Here is a 22,167-nt window from a genome sequence, read left to right as displayed (position 1 = left end):
AAAAGACATGGAAGACAAGAGGGTTAACCACATGGATGCGTATAACATGATTCCCGCAGGTGTAGCACACCTGCCGACGTCATCTGGTGCAACTGTGAGCCTCCAGGGAAGCCTACAGAACTGGAACTAGATGTCTCAAAGGCAGGCACTGATTAACCACAAGCAGAAGGAGGCCGGCAACCCAAGCTTCTCTGGCGTCTGCCGCCTTCCACATGCAGCCTTCCCTCTTCCTGGCCTGTGCTGTTTCCCAACCCCTCCCCGCAGAGTGCCACTGCTGCAGCCACGCTGTCTTCCTGCTTTGTCCTCCTTGCCCCAGTGCCAGCACTGCAGCCCTCCCCGCCAGATCATCTACTGCCTCTCTTCCTGGAGACTCAACCGGAAACCACAGGCATCAGCTTTAATTTGCTGTTGGGTTTGTTCTCAGATTACAAAGTAATGTCGTACTAAACCGTGTAACTAGATGAAATTCAGAAGAAACCAGTGGTTAAGTGCTGCTGAGGGTGAATGATAAGGTTGTTCTATCAGCCAACAAACACAACGGACAGATCAAGTTCCTCTGGCTTCCGCCCAACAGAATTGACATATTCCCATGCTTCTCTTCGGGAATAAAGAAAGAAAAACATTCTTTACTTCCATTTTAATTTTTCCTCCCTTCATGCTGGGAGAAGAGAAAAAGACTGTATTTAGAGAAAACAAACAAAAAATCAGAACAATGGTTCTTGGGGGGTAGGGAGTTTTGTTTTCCAACTATACGAGCTCACCCACCCCTAGCATTCTGAGTGTGAACTGTGAAGTGCCACTCTCCTGCCTCTCTCATTTATGGGGACCACTGCACTAGAGGATATAGATTAAAAGAGGGAATTTGCTTGGCTCAGTAAATAAGGAGGGAGAAGATTTTTTGAGATGGTAAATGAACAGGCAGCTTAGAAATAAATTACCAAGTGGTTTAAGACAGAAGTTTTGGGGTTGAAAATCAACAATGGAAGGGATTTTGGTACCAAGCTAACTGTATGAACTGTATGAACGGAGTTAATCTAAGAACAAGAATCAGTGGGAACAGGCACTCCCACTAACCATAGCGTCCATATGTCTCTCTCTTTCTCTCTCTCCCCTTTCTTTTTTAAAAAGAACAGTCTACTTTGACAGTTTGCCTAAGAATAATCATTTTATACAAAGTTGACTTCTTTCCAGTCTGAGAACCCTGATGACAAGTATGTCATCACTTAAGTCTAAAGGAAGGCCGGCAAAGGCTGGCAAGGCCTGGGCGACCTGCCGGCCGCAGCTAAAGCAAAGCTATGCTCCAGGTGCTGGTGGGCACAGGAGAGCAGACTTCTCAAATGCAGCCTGAAATGCATGGCACTGACTTCACAACCGCCCCCTGGGACACTCATCTGCCCACTTGTGACAGCTCTTATACGACATTAGGGATGCAAATGGTGGTTGTCTAATCAGCCGGTGACAAGTATCGGGTACTGTAAAAACCAAGGTGCCTGTGAAGAACCTGCTGATTTTTTCACTTCACCTTTGCTCTTAATACCAAGATATCACACTGTACATGGCTGGCTCAGACATGACAATGCTGCAAAAGACAAGAGCTGAGGGGTCTAAGCGTTTACCGTGTACAGAGACAGTACCGCAGAGCAACAAGAGCGTGACACTGGACCCGGACAGGCCCAGTGAATCCCAGCCCCAGCCCTCAGGGGCTGTGTGATTTGGGACAAATTACTTAGTCTCCTTCTGTCTCCATTTCCTCATCCACAAAACCAGGATAATAAAAGTTCATATTGTATAGGGTTGTTATGAGAATTAGAAAAGTTAAAATTTTAACTCGTTAACATCAAGTGAGTTAAAACTTACAACAGTGCCTGGCATGCAGTAAGCACTCAAGAATGCCAGCCATCATTTTATATTATATACCTTTGTACCTGGCCAGCCTGTTTATGGGTGAAAATAGTTATGGGAATGGGGGACCACTGCCATGTAGCCTTCCATGTTTTTAGAACAAACAATTTTTCACAGGTACCATTTTGTCCATGTCAGCCAACACTGGTCAACCCCCAGACTCACAAAACAGAACCACCGCCTTGGCTCCAAGTTAAAGCCCAGCTGACCTCTATCGGTCTCAACTGTAGTCTCATCTTCTGTGCCTGTCTCCAGCCCCAGCTTGTGACGGGTCAGCACACAGTCATGTCATCAGAACCAAATTCGATCCTAGATTGGCTTGCCCACGGCCTTGCTTCTTCTTCAAGGGTAGTAATAGGGCTCTAGGCAAGTGCCTACGAAAACTGGTTTAAAATCCGAGGCAGATACATGCGTTAACCATTTTCCAGTTAGTAGAGCCCACCAGATGGTATGCTGTGCTGCTGCCGATCATCATCACCAGGTCATCACGTGTAAAGACTACAGGTGCCACCTCCCCTCCTCCTGTGGAAAACTTCTAGCCCTTAACCACAAAGCTTTTTACTGACCTGCTGAGCTTTCAGGGTCAGATGTAATTCAGAGCCCGGTTTCAAACGGATCTGATCCTTGGCAGGAACCTGAACTGAAAGAAAGGCAGCCATGCCTCGGGCAGCCACTCGGAACCTTAAGTGTTAGGGAGGGATTAAAAGAAGTAAATGACTATTAAAGTAAGCATTTTAAAATAAATACCATATCTTCTATTAAAAAATAAGATGAACACATCTCCAGACCTACTGTTGTTGTTAGCCTCTTCAGGAAAACTGTAAATATGATCAAGGAGTCTTTATCTGCCCTTCCATTATCACCACCCAAACAATGGAAACATAATTCAGTCTCAGGAATGAAAGTGTCGGCAAAGATACAGAATAACTGGAACTCTCAGCCACGGCTGGTGGGAATGTTAAAAATGGTGCAGGTGCTACGGAGAACAGTTCGGCAGTTCCTCAAGAAGTTAAATATAGAGTAACCATGTGACCCACCAATTCCAAAAGAACCGAAAACAGGTGTTCTAACAAAAACTTGTAAATAGCTTTCACAGCAGCACTATTCACAACAGCCAAAGAGTGGATACAACCCAAATGTCTATCAACTGATGAATGGAAAAACAAAATGTGGTGTGTCCATACAATGGAATATTATTCAGTCATAAGAAGGAAATAAGTACCAGCGCATGCTAAAATATGGATGAGCCTTGAAACTTTATGGGAAGTGAAAGAAGCCAGACACAAGAGGCCACATATTACATGATTCCATTTATATGAGATGCCCAGAACAGGATATATATAAAGTAACGAATCCATCAGTGGTTGCCAGAGACTTGGGGAAGAGAGGAATAGGGAGTGATTGCTTAGTAGCTACAGGATTTCCTTTTGGGATGACGAAAATGTTCTGGAACAAAACAGTGGTGATGGTTGCAACAACACTGTGAATGTACTAAATGCCACTGAACTGTACATTTTATCATTTTTTTTTCTGGCCACGCCGCGCGGCATGCGGGATCTTAGTTCCCTGACTAGGGAACGAACCCACACCCCCTCCAGTGCAAGCACGGAGTCTTAACCGCTGGACTGCCAGGGAAGTCCCTGAATTGTATATTTTAAAAGGGTTAGCACGATAATTTTATGTGCCGTGTATTTTACAATTTAAGTGAATCAAATCACACAGTCCTGCTAAATTCTACCACAAACAAAGGAGTACGATGTTCACTGGTTTGGACTGGGTGGCTCCCAAGTTGCAGCCTGCTATTCCATAAGAATGCTGACATCAGAATAGTAAGAATTCCTTTCAAACCAGATAAGGCCTTTAAAAGAAAACCATGATGCAAATAGTCTTAGGAGATAAACTGGGGCTAGTGGCAAATTCTTTCACACCTTGGAATTTTTAGCAACAAAAACCTGAATGTATTTCTCCTTACTTATCCTTCTAATCAGTTAACTTCCACTCATCTTGACTTAACAAGTCTGCTAGACCGAGTCCCTCATGAGACCTGGGTTTCCCCGACAAAGTGCTGGCAGTGAAGCAGCTGACCGGGCGGGTATTTTAACCTAACCTTGCACACCATCACTGGCTCAAAGACAAAAAGCAATGAGTAGTGTGGTCAGGTTACCAAGTCAAAATACAATGAGATCCTGCTAAAAAAAGTCTTTGAACATAAAGGTTGTTTTAAAATGGAAAAAATAAACACCCTTTTTAAAATGTAAAGATGTAATCAGGCTCTGATTGTTTTCTTCTTAATCTCTCGGAGGACCCTAGCTCAGCTCCTAAATAGAAAATCTACCAAGTATCGCGCCCCCTAGGTATGTGCAGGTGTCTGTGGCCCGTTTAGAAAAGCAAGAGCAGGTGCTTCCTCACCTGTTAGACAAGGGCGACTTCCGGCCCAGCCCAATTGCCCTGAGAATCCCTGAACTGAGCCTCTCCTCGGCCAGCAGGCTCTGACGGCCCTGAAGCATGAGCAGAATTCGAATGACAGACTCCGTCAAGACCGAGTCATTCTGCTCGGTCTGAACCAGGGACAGCTGCAGGACTTGGTGCCACCACAAAAACAGCTTTGCTTCTTCCTGCATAGAGCTGGGGGGGTGGGGGAGGAGGAAAATCAAATTCAGAGTAGATTCTTTCCACTCCCATTTAACTGAAAGTCCACACATGAGTTTTAAGTGTAAGGGACATGTAGTACTTTAAAAGCTTAGGCTGACAGGTAATGCTGTTAATAAAGTATTGGGACAATAAAGGAACAGCTGACATTTATTGCCCCTTCTACATGCCAGACAGCATATATGAACTCGACGTCCTTTCACTTAATCAAGTGAGGTTAACGTTGTTGCCCCTAGTTAACGGATACGGAAGCTAAAGGTGGTGCTTCAAAATACCTGTTTTAGGAAATAAAAAGCCTGCTCAGAAAATCGGCCCATGCAAGGAAAATCTTTCTAAAATAGGTGTCACTGTACCTCATAGCCTTGTTTGTTTCTTATGTATCACTTGGGTCTGTGCACTTAAATGGACATTAACTTAAACCCAAATTCAAGCTATCCCAATCCCATGGGTCGCCTGTAGCAACCGGAGGGCCAACATACCTCGGATACACCTGTTCCAACCACTGGCTTAAGAGAAGCAGCACTTTCATTTCATTCCTTAGCGTCTGCTCACTATTTAGACACTGAAGCAAGTAGACATAGAGAGTCAAGTAGCTGCCGAGGGACAGGCACTCCTGCAGAAACTCTTCGATGGTGAGCTCGGGAACTTGAAGGGACACCAGAATGGGGCCCCAACCTAAATTCTGATTGAGGGAGCCTAAGAAAAAACACCAAGAGGTAGAGAAAGGTAAGAGCAAGAATCAAACTATTTAACTACTCTAATGAACCTTTTCACTTTAAAAGCTTCATGTCGAGAAAACACCATGCACATTGACCCTGGAGGGCCTGACAATGCCTCATGGCTTGGCTGGAAGCCCTCACACTAAATGCCTTTGTCCTGGCTGCCAGTGCAGAGGGTTAAGAAGTCAGGTATCATGGCTGCATTTTCATAAATCACCGCTTTCACCATATTATGATCATTAAAATCACATGTAGGCAACGCCTATCCCAGTTATCTAAGAATTTTAACTTTGTTATGAATACTTATGCTTTTCCGAGGGATATTATTATTACTGTATCCTTCATAAGCATTTTTTAATTATCAAAGTTTAGTTTGACTCATATCTTGACAGAAATTCTTGAAAATGTTACACAAATTGAAAAAACAAATTTGATTTTAGCAACAAACAGTAAACAAATTTGGAGCAAGAGTGTTATCCTAATAGTTCTCAATTCTTTGGGGGGAATGGGAGTAGGGTTACATGGTGACACACATAGCACCTTCCACAGGGGGACATGGGAACATGGATTATTCACGTGTTGTCAAGAAAGGGCATGGGCAGGTTGCAGGCACTTCCTAGCATTCTCACTCCAGTACCCTTCGTTCTCCCCTATTGTGTGCACGATGATGTATATCTGGGTAACAGAGTCGAGAAGTACTGCTCTGAGCAATTCTTTTTAACCAGATCAGGCTGTTTCCAGAATCTGAGAGTTTAGAGGTAGGAAATAAGAAGACAAAGCGGGAGTGGGGGTGGGAGGGGAGGTGGGAAAAGAACTCCGTAATAGTTTAAAACACATGACAAAATGCAATAAGAGGACATATGAAAAACTTTAACAAGTGACAAAATAGAGAAAATTAATACAGTGGATCATTATTATAAAGATTCTGGTATACAGCATTTGTTTTTAGGACTATGACTAAGCCTATGACATACACAATTTGCCTACCATAAAAGGATTGGTCTGACACTCCAAAACCCACATAAAATGAATTAGAGGTTCCCTCCCTTGAAACATGATGGTACCAACATGGGTCAAAATTTCTCATGCTAACTGCACATCTTTATGAAGAAAACAAACTATATTCTGAAACATCAACATTTACAGAGATATTAGAACAGTACAATCCCTCAACAGGAAGGGTCTGGAAAGGTATCTCCTTCAGACAAAGCTTTAATCTTCCTTGGAAAAGATGGGTCTACTGAGAGCCTGACATGACGGTCCTCTTACCCTCTTTGAAGTAAGCAGTGATGCAGGCTTCCGTCGTCTCGGCCATGTGGCGGACGGAAGCCAGGCTCTGGCAGGCGGCTGTTAACAGGGGCAGAACCACCAGCCCATGCACTTTCTGCCCAATCCAGGTCTGGATACTGCCTCGGAGGAACTCTGCTGTTGGGATAGTCGCGTTGTTCATCATCATTAGGACTTCCATAAAGAGGCTGCTGAGGGCCATGTGGCGGGTCTGGCTGTCCAGATCTGAAGGGGAACATAGACAACACGTTTGCAAAAGGCTGCTGGTATGACAATGTGAATGTGATAAAGGGAACAATGATGCTTCAAACTAGCTGCTCTCCAGAGGCCAGAAGGAAAATCCTTCTGTGTTTAGCTTTTAAGGATAGGATGTGGCACATACATACTTCGTAAGAGCAAAGCAGGAACTACTGCGAGATCCTTGGTTACAGCGATACTTTAATAAATAGACAAAATACATAGATCTCAGGAGTCATTTGGTAAACTAATTAGAAACAGTACCTCCACCCCTACCAATGCCAAAGTTGTAAATAATTCTAGAATGATTTACACAGAATGAAGGTTATTATTTAAAACTAAATATAAAAGTAAGGAAAGGAAAAACCTTTTTACAGACTCCTAACAGCAGTTCTTTTATTTCTTTGTTTTTTAAATAAGAAATAATGCACAGACTGGGTCTTTCCAAAATATTAAAAGGTGAAAAAAAGAATACAACACAAGAAAAAGAGCAAATTCATTTTAAAAGAGAACTGCAAATAAGTGACTGAGGTAGATTCCTTCTTCACATCCAAGAATAGAAAATATTTTTCACTGAGGGTGTGTTGAGAAAACTATTCATCAGGCATAATTTTTGAATTATACACTTTATTTTTATTTGTTTTTTCTTTTTCGGCTGTCCCGCGCAGCTTGCGGGATCTTAGTTTCCCGACCAGGGATTGAACCCGCGGCCCTCGGCAGTCAAACTGCAGGGTCTTAGCCACTGGACGGCCAGGGAATTCCCTTCATCAGGCATAATTTTTGCCAACTTTTTCTAATTCTCCTTGAGTTGGGTTCATTGTTTTAAGGGAACAGAATTGTGGCTTTCTCACCTCGAGGTTTTGGTATTTATGTCAACGTGAGTGGGGAGGTCTTATCACACCCATCAAACCAAATTCACCCACTTGCACAGTGTACAATAAACCCTAACTTAATGTTATCATAAGATCTACTGATTATCAAGCAAGGAATTTTTTAAGTACTATATGTGTGTGAATCTACTTTTTTATGTATAAATATTCTTGGTAATAAAGGCCTTATCTCTGAATTCCAGGTGAATAAATTTTTTTTCTGATTTTTAAAAAAATTTTATTTTCTTATTGAAGTACAGTTGACTTACAATGTTGTGTTAATTACTGCTATACAGCAAAGTAACTCAGTTATACATATATACATACATATATACATTCTTTTCATATTCTTTTCCATTATGGTTTACCACGGGATATTGAATTTAGTTCCCTGTACTACAGAGTAGGACCTTGTTGTTTATCCATTCTATATATAACAGTTTGCATCTGTGAATAGCGATTTTAATCTATCTTTTAATTATGACTCATGGGAACAAAAAATGATTGCAATAAGCCTCCTAATAGATCGCAGCCTCTCCCCTTCCCATTCATCATCAACACAGCCAACAAATGTCGTTCTTAAAAACCAGAACTGATCCCATCACTCTTCTGATTAAGATCTTTCTAGAATGCCCTTCACTCTTTTGCCTGGCTATTATTCAATCTTCATGGCCCAGTTACATATGACCAACTCTAAATCAATTTCTTGGGGCTTCCCTGGTGGCGCAGTGGTTGAGAATCTGCCTGCTAATGCAGGGGACACGGGTTCGAGCCCTGGTCTGGGAAGATCCCACATGCCGCGCAGCAACTAGGCCCGTGAGCCACAATTACTGAGCCTGCGCGTCTGGAGCTTGTGCTCCGCAACAAGAGAGGCCGCGATAGTGAGAGGCCCGCGCACCGCGATGAAGAGTGGCCCCCGCTTGCCGCAACTAGAGAAAGCCCTCGCACAGAAACGAAGACCCAACACAGCCAAAAATAGATAAATAAAATAAATAAATAAATAAATTTAAATCAATTTCTCCACTATTGCTTGCTAATTCTTCTTTCTTTTTTTTCTTTTAACTAGTTTGCATATCCCGAGCCGAGGGATATGCAAACTAGTAGATGACGTCAAATGTTTAAAAATGGTTGTACCAATTTACTCTGTGATCAGCAGTATATGAGAGTTACACTGATCCACATCCTCACCAACACTTGGTACTGAAAACTTTTTAATTTTAGCCATTCTGGTGGATGTGATAGAGTATGCCATCAAGTTCTTAATTTGCATTTCCCTAAATATTAACAAGGTTTAGCACGTTTTCATATGTTTATTGGTTATTTGAATATTCTCTTTTGTAGAATGTCAATTTAAGGGTCTTGTTCATTTTTTTCTACTGCATTGTCTTTTTCTTCCTTATTTTATCCAGTGTGACAATCTTAGTCATTCATATTTAATGTAATTACTGATGTGAGTGGGTCTAAATCTACTATCTTACTATATGCTTCCAATTTGTCCCTCCAATTCTACATTCCTTTTTCTCTCTCTTATTTCCTTTTTTTGGATTATTTCTTATTACTCTACTTTTTCTTTCTTTTAGTTTGGAAATTAAACAAATATTCTTTTAACATTTTCATAGTGGTTATCTTACAAATTACAACATGCATTCTTGATTTTTCAAAGTCTGATGTTAACTGGTTCCCAGACAATGCTAATTTCCTATTACCTTCCCTACTGTTACCATAACCCAACAACACATTACTATCACTGTTTTATAGAGTCAGATTTCATTTAGATTTTCCTATACATTTACCAGTTTCATTGTTCACCCTTAGTCTCCTCCAATTTATCTTCTCTTTATTATCTCTTTCTTTCTAAGCAGATTTTGGTTATACTTTGTGGTTCTTTTTATAATTTCTTAAGCTCAGTGTTTATCTAATTAATTTTCAGCTTTTAGAAATTTTAATATAAACATTTAAGGCCATGAAATTAAGTTTCACTTTAGATGAATCCCACAAGTTTTGATGCTCTGTTTTTTTAATTCAGTTCTAAATATTTTAAATTTCTGTTGTTATTGTTCCTTTGGTCATCAGTTATTTAAAAAGTTTGCTTCTTAATTTCCAATGTATAGTTTTTTCCCTCCTGGTTATATTTTGTTACTGATTTTTAAGTTCATTGCACTGTGGTCAGAATATGTGGTCTATCTGATACCAGTCCTTTGGGATTGATTGAGATGTGCTTTAACCCTAGTAATGGGTCAAGTTTCTTAACTGTTCAATGTGAGACTGATACAGTGTGCATTCTGCACTTACAGGGTATATTATTCTCTACATACTCATTACATCCAGCTGTGCTATTCAGACATCCTATAGTCTTACTGATTTTCTGTCTACCTGATCCATCAGTTACTGTGAGACATGGGTCAAAATCCCTCACTGTGAGCAAATTTGACATTTCTCTTCCTAGTTCTGTCAATTTTCACCTTATGCACTTTCTTCCTGGTGAATTGAACCTTGTATCAATTTCCAATGACTCTCTTCATTTCTAGTAATGCTTTTTTCTTATTTACTTATGTAAGTAATATGTGTTTTTTATGTATATATGTGTTTTTCATGCAACTTCAGGGCAGGAACACACACAAGAGATTGTCTGGCTTGGTAATGCTTTCTGCCTTACAGTCCTATCTGTCTCATACTGATATAGCTGTACCAGCTTTCTATTTTAATATCTAATGTGACTGCCTTGTAGAAAGCTTTCTATATCCTGTGCTTTAGATATACTTCTTATAAACAGCTTAAAACTGGATGTTGGGGCTTCCCTTGTGGCGCAGTGGTTGGGAATCCGCCTGCCAGTGCAGGGGACACAGGTTCAAGCCCTGGACCGGGAGGATCCCACAGGCTGCGGAGCAACTAAGCCCGTGGGCCACAACTAAAATAAAATTTAAAAAAATAAATACATAAAAAACTGGATGTTGTTGATTATTAATCCAGTCTGACAATCTTCGTCTTTTAACCTGAGCATCAGTCCATTTACCTTTACCCATATATTTAAATTTTATCTTTTTATTTTGGCTATTTTTCTTACCTTCTCCATGTTTCTTGCCTTCTTTGGACTGAACAAAATTTGGCCAATCTTTTTTTTTTTTTTTTAAATCTAATTTATTTATTTATTTATTTTTTGGCTGCATTGGGTCTTCATTGCTGTGTGCGGGCTTTCTCTAGTTGCAGAGAGCAGGGGCTACTCTTTGTTGCGGTGCATGGGCTTCTCATTGTGGTGCCCTCTCTTGCTGTGGAGCATGGGCTCTAGGCGCGCAGGCTTCAGTAGTTGTGGCGCGTGAGCTCAGTAGTTGTGGCTCGTGGGCTCTAGAGCACAGGCTCAGTAGTTGTGGCACATGGGCTTAGCTGCTCCACGGCATGTGGGACCTTCCTGGACCAAGGATCAAACCCGTGTCCCCTGCATTGGCAGGCAGATTCTTAACCACTGTGCCACCAGGGAAGTCCTGGCCAATCCTTATCTCCTTCTACTAACTTAGAACTTACATATTTTATTTCTGTTCTTTTGGTGAATTGCTTAGAATTTTTACCATTCATATTCTATGAAGACATAAATTTAATCAATTTCTTGACCCCCCTCAAACAATATTAAAACCTTAGAATGCTTTTAACTCAACCTCCTTCCTAACTTACATATATTTGTGGTCATATAATTTAATGTTAGCGTTTGCTTTTTAAACTCCTCAATGATGATTACTGTAGTTTTATATAGGCAGTTTTTGTTTATATTTACCCACATTTCACTACTTTCTCTGCTTACTTTTCCTTCTTGCAATTCAAGCCTTTCACTTGTGATCACTCTACTTCTACCTAAAGAACATGCTTTATTTAGTACTTCCTTTAGTGATGTCCACTGGGACAAACACGCTCACGTTTCAAGGAAAACATCTTTATTTCATTCTCATCCTTGAAAGATGGTTGTTCTTAGTTTACAATCCCAGGTTACAAGTCATCTCCTCACAGCACATTGAAGGTGTCGTTCCACTATCTTACAGCTTCCTCTGCTGCCAGTGAGAAGCCGGCTGTCCTTGTAAATGTTGTTCCTTTGTCCCCGGTGCTTCTGTAGTTTCACTTCAGTATGTACAGGTGTGAATTTCTTTCTATCTACCCTGCTTGGGGTTTGCTGGGTTTAATGAATCTAAGGATTGTTGTCTTCCTTTTTCAGGGCAGGTTCATTTCTAACTCATCCTTATCCTGAGTATGCCATCCTGTGTGGTAATGCACGGGAGGTCCTTTCAGGCTCCCATCTTAGGCAGGCCCTGGGCTTTATCATCTCCCCTAATCTAAGGAGTGTCAGCAAAAGCCTTCAAGGTAAAAGCCAGCCTCAGTACTCCATCTACTTTTATGGGTTCCTCCTTTTACTTAGTTTCTGACTTCTGAGATTTTCTGCCATCTTGTCAATAAGTTTAATTTTTGGTTTCTTAAAAACATTTTATCCAGCATCCTTAGTTGTTTTCAGCAGGATAGGCAATCAGGATGTCCAGTCCACCAAACTGCTAGGAACACAAGTTCTCATATGAAGTTTCTTTACAAGCCTACAGGTGATTCTGAAGTGCCCTCCCAGTTAGGAGCCAAAACATCCAGGAATGCTGCTCAATGGATGGTCTCTGGTTATCTCCTAATCATTATATCTAGTCATCTAACTTAGCCCTCAGTCCAGTTAACCTCACATCAGCAACTGACAGTGTCTACGCCTCCTCAAGTTCTTACCATTCATGCCACCCACCCCCACCAGTGCTGAGATGACAAGTGTCCCTATGGTCCAGTCATCTCTCTGACCACTGCTTCTCTGTAAACAGGAATGACAGTGTCCTGACCATCTTCCTGATCTCAAGATGCCTTATACATAGCAGGAATTCATTTACTGAGTGAATACATGACTCCACCATAGTCACTTACCAGGTGGTTTAAAAACAATGATATCATCCAAGAGCTTACACATTTCCTGTTCAAGGACTGCTAACGTGATTTTTCCATTTTGTTCCAGGGAGATGAGGAATTGTACCATCTGATGAGTGAAGGCTCGGCATTTTGGAACTGCATCCTGACAATAAAAAAAGGATCATTCAAATGAATCCATGCAAGCAGTGTTAACTGGATATTCCCTGGGAGCACAGCACTGCACTGGGAGAAGACAGAGCAGTGAGTCATATGAGGACAGACCCTGTGTTGGGGAAATAAAAATCTTTAGTAATACTTAGACCAGAACCCATGTTCTCCCAAATCCCAGTAGTAGTTTTTAATACATTAACTACACACTAAGTACTTGTCAGGAACTTTTCCAAAAACTTTTATGTTCATTTTCTGATCTAATCCTCACAACACTTTGAAGGCAAGGTATTATTATTTCCAATTCAGGTGAGAAAACCAAGGTCAGAATGGCAGTGAGTTGGGGATGTGAGTTTGTCAGACCTCAAACTCATGCTCATAACTTGCTGCCATTCTGCTGCCAATGACATTCAAATCAGTAAACCCACAGCTCACTGTCGGCCCTCAATCCTTTTCACCTCTTGTTAGCATGTGACACTGCTAGTAGGTAAAGGCTCACCAGATGAAATAAATGAAACTGAAAGACCCAAGAGGCCAAAATGATATACATCCTCCAACTTTTTCTACTGAGCCGTCGCAGGATTCGAGACAGTCCTCAGTAGCACTTACACTACTACCAGCCCTGAAGAACACTCTGCCTTCTAAAGGACCCACTTAACTTACAAGATGTTTCTGGCTGTCAGTAGGAACAGAAAGACCTGCAGACACTTTTAGGAGCTTCACAATTAACTCAGCAGAAGATTCCTTTGCCAGGATGATGGATGGCTGGTAATGGCTGCTGAAATAACCTAGCACACTCTGATACGACACAATATCCACAAGATGCCACGAGAGTGAGCTTGTCTGTCCAAGGAGAGTAAGTAGAGGAGAATCCTAAAAATGAAACACACATTCCTTTAGTTCCAGAGCTCCCATTTTTTCCAGAAATATGCATCTCTACCTAGTCTATGGAGTGACCACTAACATGGCCTATGATGAGCAGAGAAGAGTTAAGAAGTCAAATAAGTACCTGCTCAAGTTAGGAGTACTCGTGAAAGTAATAACCAAAGTTTTGGCAAAACACATTAAGATTTATAAGTATTCAGAACCCAATTTTCAAAGGAACTCTATGATCTGGTGGTAGAACAAGCAATTAAGGAGATGTAAATTGAAATTGATTTTTATATTTGGTGTGGTTCCCTTAGACTATGAACTATAAAAAATCAGGCACCTAGTTGAAGGCACATCCCGTATGCCATGCATATATTCACACTGAAAGAGGCACTAGGGAAACAACTTAAAAACCACAACTTCATACAGAGTGAGGATCTAGAGAGCCTTGCCAAGTCTTTATCACAGGCTCTCCAAACTTACTGTTTGATCCACCAGTTGATCTTCCTTTGCCAGTAAAATCATCATGAAAAGGAGGCAGACAATCATGCTCCGGGTCTCTGAGTGGGGACTGGGACTCCAGGCATCAGAGAGCACACTGACCCAGTTGACTTCACAGAGGACTGACCCCAAAAACAAGAAGCAGCTCTTGGGGCTTCCTCGTTCCACCTAAAAGGAAACAATGTTTTTAGCTATGTATCCTGAAAATGTATAGAAATCAATGTTTTCTAAATTATATATCTTTTAAATTATACTTTTTTCCCAGATTATAAAAATCATTCATAACCCTTCTGCCCTCAGAGATTTAGATTATAATATTTTTCCTTCCATGTTCAATGTATGGAACACCTTTCAGCTTGTTTGGAGTTCATTATTTATTCCACTAGTTCTTTTTTTTTTTAATTTATTTTTATTGATTTTTATTTTTGGCTGCGTTGGGTCTTTGTGGCTCCGTGTGGGCTTTCTCTAGTTGCGGTGAGCGGGGGCTACTCTTCGTCACCATGCATGGGCTTCTCATTGCGGTGTCTTCTCTTGTTGCAGAGCATGGGCTCTAGGCGTGCGGGCTTCAGTAGTTGTGGCATGCAGGCTCAGTAGCTGTGGCTTGCGGGCTCTAGAGTGCTGGCTCAATAGTTGTGGTGCATTGGCTTAGCTGCTCCACAGCATGTGGGATCTTCCCAGACCAGGGATCGAACCTGTGTCCTGTGCATTGGCAGTCGATTCTTAACCACTGCGCCACCAGGGAAGTCCCTATTCCACTAATTCTTAACAGGAAAGGAATTATCTTCCCTAGTTCCAGCCAGGGTGGCAAATCCCTGCCACAGTTAGTAACTGGTGCTCAAGGGAGCCTACCACAGTCCTCAGATGTGCTGGGCAGGACAAAGGTGATATATCTACTAGTCACTGGTTCCCAAAGCCGAGTGTGCATCAAAACCACCTGGAGGACTTGCGTGGGATGGGGGTTGGGGGGGTACCCATAGAATTTTTAATGTCCTATATCTGGAGTAGGAGCAGGAATTTGTCTTCCTAACAAGTTCCCAGGTGGTACTGATGTTGCTGGCCCTAGGACCATACTTTGAGACCTACTATATTAGCATATATAATTTTTATATGGCCTTTTTAGTGTAATGTTGTGTTATAAATATATCCCCATATCATTAGTCTTTATAATTTTTGATGACTGCATAATGTTTAATTATCCCATTTAAAATATACTGGGGATGGGGGGCAAATGTATTATAAAGTATATAATCAATATCAAAGTTATCTCTTATAAACCTATTTCAAGTCTGTTTAAAATAAAACATGGCTAGCTATAAATTTTTCCTTTAAAAAGAAGATTAAAAAGCTCAACTCCATTTATAAAATCGCAATCAGTGGAATTTGATGATTCATGTCTTCCAATTAGTACCATCATTATATCATGCTATTTGCTCATTTTCCCTTTTAGAAAATGATTCTTCACCCTCCTTTATAGTTTGTTCTCTATCTTCACCCTCAACCCCCTCACAAACATACTTTACTATGCCAGCAAGACTCACGGAACTGAAAGGTTCCCAGCTTCTGGGCCGGGCAAAGTCATCTATCATTAGACTAAAACTCCTAGAGATACAAAGTCTATAGCATCCCTTTATAGACCATTCTATTTAACCTGTCATATAGCTAAAGCTGCGCTCTTACTTAAACGCTCTCTTACAGCTCTTTAAACAAAGGTTCAATTCCATATTCATAATGATGATGAATACCTACTTTGTGCCTGTCTCATAGGCTAAACCTAGCTATAAAATCATTCTTAACCTTGTATTTCACTAAGATGACTGTCCTCAGCTTTCCTTAGAGCTCAGCTACAGAGGAGTGGCTGACAAGAGCAGCAGTGGGTGGGGTCTCCACTTACAGCACTAAAAGACTGCAGTACATTTTACTAATTGTCATAAATAACTATGGATCTGCAGTAATTAAAGAACTTAGGGGCTTCCCTGGTGGCTCAGTGGTTGGGAATCTGCCTGCCAATGCAGGAGACACAGGTTCAAACCCTGGTCCGGGAAGATCCCACATGCCGCAGAGCAACTAAGCCCGTGCACCACAACTACTGAGCCTGTGCTCTAGAGCCCACATGCCACAACTACTGAGCCTGCGCTCTAGAGCCCACGTGCCACAACTACTGAAGCCCCACGTGCCACAACTACTGAAGCCCCACGTGCCACAACTACTGAAGCCCCACGTGCCACAACTACTGAAGCCCCGCGCGCCTAGAGCCCGTGCTCTGCAACAAGAGAAGCCACTGCAATGAGAAGCCCATGCACCACAATGAGGAGTAGTCCCCGCTCGCAGCAACTGGAGAAAGCCCGCACACAGCAACGAAGACCCAACGCAGCCAAAAATAAACAAGTAAATAATAATTTTTTTAAAAAAGCACTTAGGGCTTCCCTGGTGGCGCAGTGGTTGAGAGTCTGCCTGCCAGTGCAGGGGACACGGGTTCGAGCCCTGGTCTGGGAAGATCCCACATGCCGCGGAACAACTGGGCCCGTGAGCCACAACTACTGAGCCTGCGCGTCTGGAGCCTGTGCTCCGCAACAAGAGAGGCCGTGATAGTGAGAGGTCCGTGCACCGCAGTGAGGAGTGGCCCCCGCTTGCCGCAACTAGAGAAAGCCCTCGCACGGAAACAAAGACCCAACACAGCCAAAAATAAATAAATAAATATAAAAATAAATAAAATTTAAAAAATTAAAAAAAAAAAGCACTTAAAGTGTCTCAATAATAAATATGAATTAGGTTATGAGTAAACAGAAATGAACTGGTGACTATGAACAAATAAACTGAAATGATCATAAAAAGCTAAGACAAGATTAAAGGGTTTTTTAAAACAAAAACTTAAGAACAACAGAAATGCCTGACTGGTATGTAAGTGACACTACTGTACCTGTTTCCTGTAACTACTGCTTCTACTGCAAAAACTCCCGCACACTTGTTGGGACTTTTTCCAGGCCATTTCAGGTCTTTATATGATTATGATGCATTACTGGTTGTTACAATGTACTTCTGTCTCCTACAACCTAATATCCCCTTACATAACTGCTTAAAGAAACTAATGGTTTGAGTACCGATTTACATTCTACTTTAATAGAACATTTAACAAGAAGCAGTTTTAATGATACTATCCTAGAAAAACATGCATTCACAGAAACGCCAAGATTGAGTGTGACAAAGTGATTAAACTATGTATTCACATGACAATATCACCGAAGTCTAGGGGATGACTGCCATATTACAGACAAAAATCTTTCTCTGGGTTTTAAAAATGGTCCTGTAAATGCTGTCCAGTCATCTACTAACACAGTGAAATGATGTCCATAGGATGCTGCTTTACACAAGCACTGTCTGGGCGATACAGAATTCGGGCAGGGTCCACACTGTCACCCACTGCAACTGGGCCTGAAACCCACAGTGAACAGGTTGCTCCCAAGAAGCCAGGCTGTGACATAGAGAGTGAAGGGCTTACCTTGAAGAAGGCCTCCATGAGCATCTGGTCAGGATGCAGGTCCCTCCATGGGAGTTTCTGGTAGGCACTGTGAAAAGCATACAGAATGAACTCTGGCATTTTGGGTGCTGTACATGCTTCACAATAATGCATCAGGTGTAACCGAAGGGCTCCGTCATCACCGGGCAAGAGCTTATCTAAAATTGAAAAAGAAAATATAGCTGAAGACCTTTTGGTTTATCTTTAAAACAAATAAACAAATAAAAAACTAACACACACATGCGGCAAGATGGCGGAAGAGTAAGACGCGGAGATCACCTTCCTCCCCACAGATACATGAGAAATACATCTACACGTGGAACTGCTCCTACAGAACACCCACTGAACGCTGGCAGAAGACGTCAGACCTCCCAAAAGGCAAGAAAATCCCCACGTACTTGGGTAGGGCAAAAGAAAAAAGAAATAACAGAGACAAAAGAATAGGGACGGGACCTGCACCAGTGGGAGGGAGCTGTGAAGGAGGAAAGGTTTCCACACACTAGGAAGCCCCTTCGCGGGCGGAGACTGCGGGTAGCAGAGGGGGGAAGCTTCGGAGCCACGGAGGAGAGCGCAGCCACATTGGTGCGGAGGGCAAAGCGGAGATTCCCGCACAGAGGAGCGGTGCCGACCAGCACTCACCAGCCCGAGAGGCTTGTCTGCTCAGCCGCCGGGGCGGGCGGGGCCTGGGAGCTGGGGCTCGGGCTTCGGTGCTGGCCGGGAGGGAGTCCGGGAAAAAGACTGCGGCTGCCAAAGAGGCAAGAGAATTTTTCTTGCCTCTTTGTTTCGCGGCGCGCAAGGAGAGGGGATTCAGAGCGCCGCCTAAACGAGCTCCAGAGACGGGCGCGAGCCGCGGCTATCAGCGCGGATCCCACAGCAACAGGGACGCAGAGGGAAAAACGGAGAGATTCCCGCACAGAGGCTCGGCGCCGAGCAGCACTCACCAGCCCGAGAGGCTTGTCTGCTCCCCCGCCGGGGCGGGCGGGGCCTGGGAGCTGAGGCTCGGGCTTCGGTCGGATCCCAGGGGGAGGACTGGGGTTGGCTGCGTGAACACAGCCTGAGGGGTCTGGCGCGCCACGACTAGCCGGGAGGGTGCACGAGAGGAGGTCTGCGGCTGCCGAGGAGGCAGGAGGCTTTTTCTTGCCTCTTTGTTTCGCGGCGTGCGGGGGGAGGGGATTCAGGGCGCCACTTGAACGGACTCCGGGGACGGGCGCGGGCCGCGGCTGTCAGCGCGGACCCCAGAGACGGGCGTGGGACGCTGGGGCTGCTGCTGCCGCCACCAGACGGCCTGTGGGCGAGCGCAGGTCGTTCTCTGCGCCGCCCCTCTCGGGAGCCTGTGCAGCCCGCCACGGCCAGGCTCCCGTAATCCGGGGACAACTTCCCTGGGAGAGCGCACGGCGCGCCTCAGGCTGCTGCAACGTCACGCCGGCTTCTGCTGCCGCAGGCTCGCCCCGCCTCCTCCGTACCGCTCCCTCCCCCCGGCCTGACTGAGCCAGAGCCCCCGAATCAGCTGCTCCTTTAACCCCGTTCTGTCTGGGCGGGGAACAGACGCCCTCAGGGGACCTACATGCAGAGGCGGGTCCAAATCCAAAGCTGAACCCCGGGAGCTGTACGAACAAAGAAGAGAAAGGGAAATCTCTCCCAGCAGCCTCAGAAGCAGCGGATTAAAGCTCCACAAACAACTTGATGTGCCTGCATCTGTGGAATACCTGAATAGACAACGAATCATCCCAAATTTAGGAGATGGACTTTGGGAGCAGGATATATTAACTTTTCCCCTTTTCCTTTTTTTTGTGAGTGTAGATGTGTATGATTCTGGGTGAGATTTTGTCTGTATAGCTTTGCTCTCACCGTTAGTCCTAGGGTTAGGTCCGTCCGTTTTTTTTTTTGTTTTTTGTTTTTTTTTTTTTTTGGCTTAAAAAAATTTTTTTTCCCTAATAAATGTTTTCTTAATAATTTTTTCCTTATTTTCTATTTTTAAAAAAAATTTTAATAAGTTTTTTCATATTTTTTATTTTAAAAAATTAAAAAATTTTTTTCTTAAATTTTTTCTAAATAATTTTTTTCTTATTTTTAGTATAAAAAATTAATAAATCTATTTTTAAAAATTAAAAAAAAATTTTTTTCTTAATAAATTTACTCTTAATATTTTTTTTCTTATTTTTTATTATAATTGCTTTATTTTATTTTATTTTATCCTCTTTTTTTTTTTCTTTCCATTTTTTCTCCCTTTTATTCTGAGCCGTGTGGATGAAAGGCTCTTGGTGCTCCAGCCAGGCATCAGGGCTGTGCCTCTGAGGTGGGAGAGCCAACTTCAGGACACTGGTCCACAAGAGACCTCCCAGCTCCACGTAATACCAAACGGCAAAAATCTCTCACAGATCTCCATCTCAACATCAAGACCCAGCTTCACTCAACGACCAGCAAGCTACAGTGCTAGACACCCTATGCCAAACAACTAGCAAGAGAGGAACACAGCCCCATCCATTAACAGAGAGACTGCCTAAAATCATAATAAGGCCACAGACACCCCAAAACACACCACCAGACGTGGACGAACCCACCAGAAAGACAAGATCCAGCCTCATCCACCAGAACACAGGCACTAGTTCCCTCCACCAGGAAACCTACACAACCCACTGAACCAACCTTAGCCACTGGGGACAGATACCAAAAACAACGGGAACTACGAACCTGCAGCCTGTGAAAAGGAGACCCCAAACACAGTAAGATAAGCAAAATGAGAAGACAGAAAAACACACAGCAGATGAAGGAGCAGGGTCAAAACACACCAGACCTAACAAATGAAGAGGAAATAGGTAGTCTACCTGAAAAAGAATTCAGAATAATGATAGTAAGGATGATCCAAAGTCTTGGAAATAGAATAGACAAAATGCAAGAAACACTTAACAAGGACGTAGAAGAACTAAAGAGGAACCAAGAAACGATGACAAGCACAATAAATGAAATTAAAAATACTCTAGATGGGATCAATAGCAGAATAACTGAGGCAGAAGAACGGATAAGTGACCTGGAAGATAAAATGGTGGAAATAACTACTGCAGACCAGAATAAAGAAAAAAGAATGAAAAGAACTGAGGACAGTCTCAGAGACCTCTGGGACAACATTAAACGCACCAACATTCGAATTATAGGGGTCCCAGAAGAAGAAGAGAAAAAGAAAGGGACTGAGAAAATATTTGAAGAGATTATAGTTGAAAACTTCCCTAATATGGGAAAGGAAATAGTTAATCAAGTCCTGGAAGCACAGAGAGTCCCATACAGGATAAATCCAAGGAGAAACACACCAAGACACATATTAATCAAACTATCAAAAATTAAATATAAAGAAAACATATTAAAAGCAGCAAGGGAAAAACAACAGATAACACACAAGGGCATCCCCATAAGGTTAACAGCTGATCTTTCAGCAGAAACGCTGCAAGCCAGAAGGGAGTGGCAGGATATACTTAAAGTGATGAAGGAGAAAAACCTACAACCAAGATTACTCTACCCAGCAAGGATCTCATTCAGATTTGATGGAGAAATTAAAACCTTTACAGACAAGCAAAAGCTGAGAGAGTTCAGCACTACCAAACCAGCTTTACAACAAATGCTAAAGGAACTTCTCTAGGCAAGAAACACAAGAGAAGGAAAACACCTACAATAACAAACCCAAAACATTTAAGAAAATGGGAATAGGAACATACATATCGATAATTACCTTAAATGTAAATGGATTAAATGCTCCCACCAAAAGACACAGACTGGCTGAATGGATACAAAAACAGGACCCATATATATGCTGTCTACAAGAGACCCACTTCAGACCTAGAGACACATACAGACTGAAAGTGAGGGGATGGAAAAAGATATTCCATGCAAATGGAAACCAAAAGAAAGCTGGAGTAGCAATTCTCATATCAGACAAAATAGACTTTAAAATAAAGACAATTACAAGAGACAAAGACGGACACTATATAATGATCAAGGGATCGATCCAAGAGGAAGGTATAACAATTGTAAATATTTATGCACCCAACATAGGAGCACCTCAATACATAAGGCAAATACTAACAGCCATAAAAGGGGAAATCGACAGTAACACAATCATAGTAGGGGACTTTAACACCCCACTTTCACCAATGGACAGATCATCCAAAATGAAAATAAATAAGGAAACACAAGCTTTAAATGATACATTAAACAAGATGGACTTAATTGATATTTATAGGACATTCCACCCAAAAACAACAGAATACACATTTTTCTCAAGTGCTCATGGAACATTCTCCAGGATAGATCATATCTTGGGTCACAAATCAAGCCTTGGTAAATTTAAAAAAATTGAAATCGTATCAAGTATCTTTTCCGACCACAACGCTATGAGACTAGATATCAATTACAGGAAAAGATCTGTAAAAAATACAAACATATGGAGGCTACACAATACACTACTTAATAACGAAGTGATCACTGAAGAAATCAAAGGGGAAATCAAAAAATACCTAGAAACAAATGACAATGGAGACACGACGAT

The 22,167-nt window shown here is 42.3% G+C and overlaps 1 protein-coding gene across 5 annotated transcripts in view; it reads right to left on the bottom strand.

Annotated features, from left to right (window-relative positions):
* EPG5 (ectopic P-granules 5 autophagy tethering factor) overlaps positions 1-22,167 on the bottom strand; it is a 131,822-nt gene that overhangs the window by 4,173 nt on the left and 105,482 nt on the right. For 4 of the 5 annotated variants that reach the window (XM_061168863.1, XM_061168864.1, XM_061168867.1 and 1 more), the window contains 8 exons: positions 17,613-17,788; positions 14,099-14,284; positions 13,409-13,618; positions 12,596-12,740; positions 6,540-6,782; positions 5,031-5,247; positions 4,312-4,527; positions 2,469-2,583 (listed from right to left, as the gene is read on the bottom strand). In XM_061168863.1, coding sequence (XP_061024846.1) covers positions 2,469-2,583; positions 4,312-4,527; positions 5,031-5,247; positions 6,540-6,782; positions 12,596-12,740; positions 13,409-13,618; positions 14,099-14,284; positions 17,613-17,788 — 1,508 coding nt within the window. Of the gene's footprint in view, positions 1-2,243; positions 2,286-2,468; positions 2,584-4,311; positions 4,528-5,030; positions 5,248-6,539; positions 6,783-12,595; positions 12,741-13,408; positions 13,619-14,098; positions 14,285-17,612; positions 17,789-22,167 lie in introns of those variants that run through there. The other variant, XM_061168866.1, reaches the window with a different exon arrangement.

This window comes from Eubalaena glacialis, chromosome 15 (genome assembly GCF_028564815.1).
Source record: "Eubalaena glacialis isolate mEubGla1 chromosome 15, mEubGla1.1.hap2.+ XY, whole genome shotgun sequence".
In the NCBI taxonomy this organism is placed as follows: domain Eukaryota; kingdom Metazoa; phylum Chordata; class Mammalia; order Artiodactyla; family Balaenidae; genus Eubalaena; species Eubalaena glacialis.
Note: the sequence above shows the minus strand (reverse complement) of the source record. Positions and strands in the feature narration are given on the sequence as shown.